The sequence below is a fragment of the Austrofundulus limnaeus genome, unplaced genomic scaffold (assembly GCF_001266775.1).
Source record: "Austrofundulus limnaeus strain Quisiro unplaced genomic scaffold, Austrofundulus_limnaeus-1.0 Scaffold194, whole genome shotgun sequence".
Lineage (NCBI taxonomy): Eukaryota > Metazoa > Chordata > Actinopteri > Cyprinodontiformes > Rivulidae > Austrofundulus > Austrofundulus limnaeus.
Window position 1 is genome coordinate 322,398 of NW_013952596.1, and position 1,196 is coordinate 323,593.

General features: G+C 41.1%; 1 protein-coding gene across 3 annotated transcripts in view; it reads left to right on the plus strand.

Annotated features, from left to right (window-relative positions):
- frmpd1a (FERM and PDZ domain containing 1a) overlaps window positions 1-1,196 on the plus strand; it is a 30,440-nt gene that overhangs the window by 13,251 nt on the left and 15,993 nt on the right. For all 3 annotated transcript variants that reach the window (XM_014018474.1, XM_014018473.1, XM_014018475.1), the window contains exon 5: window positions 1,046-1,148. In XM_014018474.1, the coding sequence (XP_013873928.1) occupies window positions 1,046-1,148 (103 nt within the window). The remainder of the gene's footprint in view (window positions 1-1,045; window positions 1,149-1,196) is intronic.

Below are 1,196 nucleotides of genomic sequence, written 5' to 3' on the forward strand. Positions count from 1 at the left end.
ACACACACACACACACACACACACACACACACACACACACACACACACACACACAGTTGCTCATGTCACCAGTTTTGGCTCAGTTTTCTGTCTCTCTGAGAGCATCCTGACAATGAAATATGAATCCTTAATTTAATTTAGTCGTCATCTGTTCATGTTTATTTGAAGGAAAAATCCGTTTCTGTATCTGAACTAAAGGCTTATTCAGGAGCTGCACAAACATTATTGATTCAATCAGCAGGGATGAGTGGAAGCCTTGGTCCGATGATGAATTTGTCTAAGAATTGACGGATGAACCTGAGAATAAGTTCAGTTTGCACCTCCATTACACTCAGTTTAGTTCAGTTCATTCTTAGTTTTTTTTAAACTTTTGTTCATTTTTACGGAAGAGCATAGCATTCACCTAATAAAAAAATATTTGAGTCCTGATCTCATAATTACGAGATCAGGATCTCAGAATTATGACATCTTATCTCGTAATTTTGAGATCTTTTCTCATAATTAAGAGAGATTTTCTCAAAATAATGAGATCAGGGTCTCGTAATTATGACATCTTATCTCATAATTATGAGATCTTTTCTCGTAATTATGAGATAAAATCTCGTAATTATGAGATGAAATCTCGTAATTATGAGATGAAATCTCATAATTATGAGATCCTGATCTCGTAATTATGACATCAGGAGTCATATTTTTTTATTTGGTGAATGCAATGCTCTTCCGTACATTTTTGCCACATCATGCACTTTTATTCTCAGTAAAACCTGCAGCAGCGTCATCTATTTCTGTAGCAGCTTGATCAAACGGCAACAACCAGAATCAGTTCACAGCTGGAAGGACAGGGAAAGCCAAAGAGGCAGGAGGGCTGTGTGTTWCTGAGACAAACAGGAAGCAGAATTATTGGCTCAGTGTTTGTGTGAAAACATTATGTCTCGCTGTGAGATGAAAGGAGGTAAGCAGAATACGAGCTGCCGGGCAGCGGCAGCGGCTAATTGAAGCCGCCTCTCATGAGGCCTGACGACACGAGGACGTTTTGTGTGTCCAGGTGGTCCTGCAGATGGTCGGCTCGTCCCCGGAGACCAGCTCGTGAAGATCAATAACGTCTCTGTCGATGACCTGACCCCGGAGCAGGCTGCTGAGATCATCAGGTCTACACACACACACACACACACACACACACACACACACACACACAC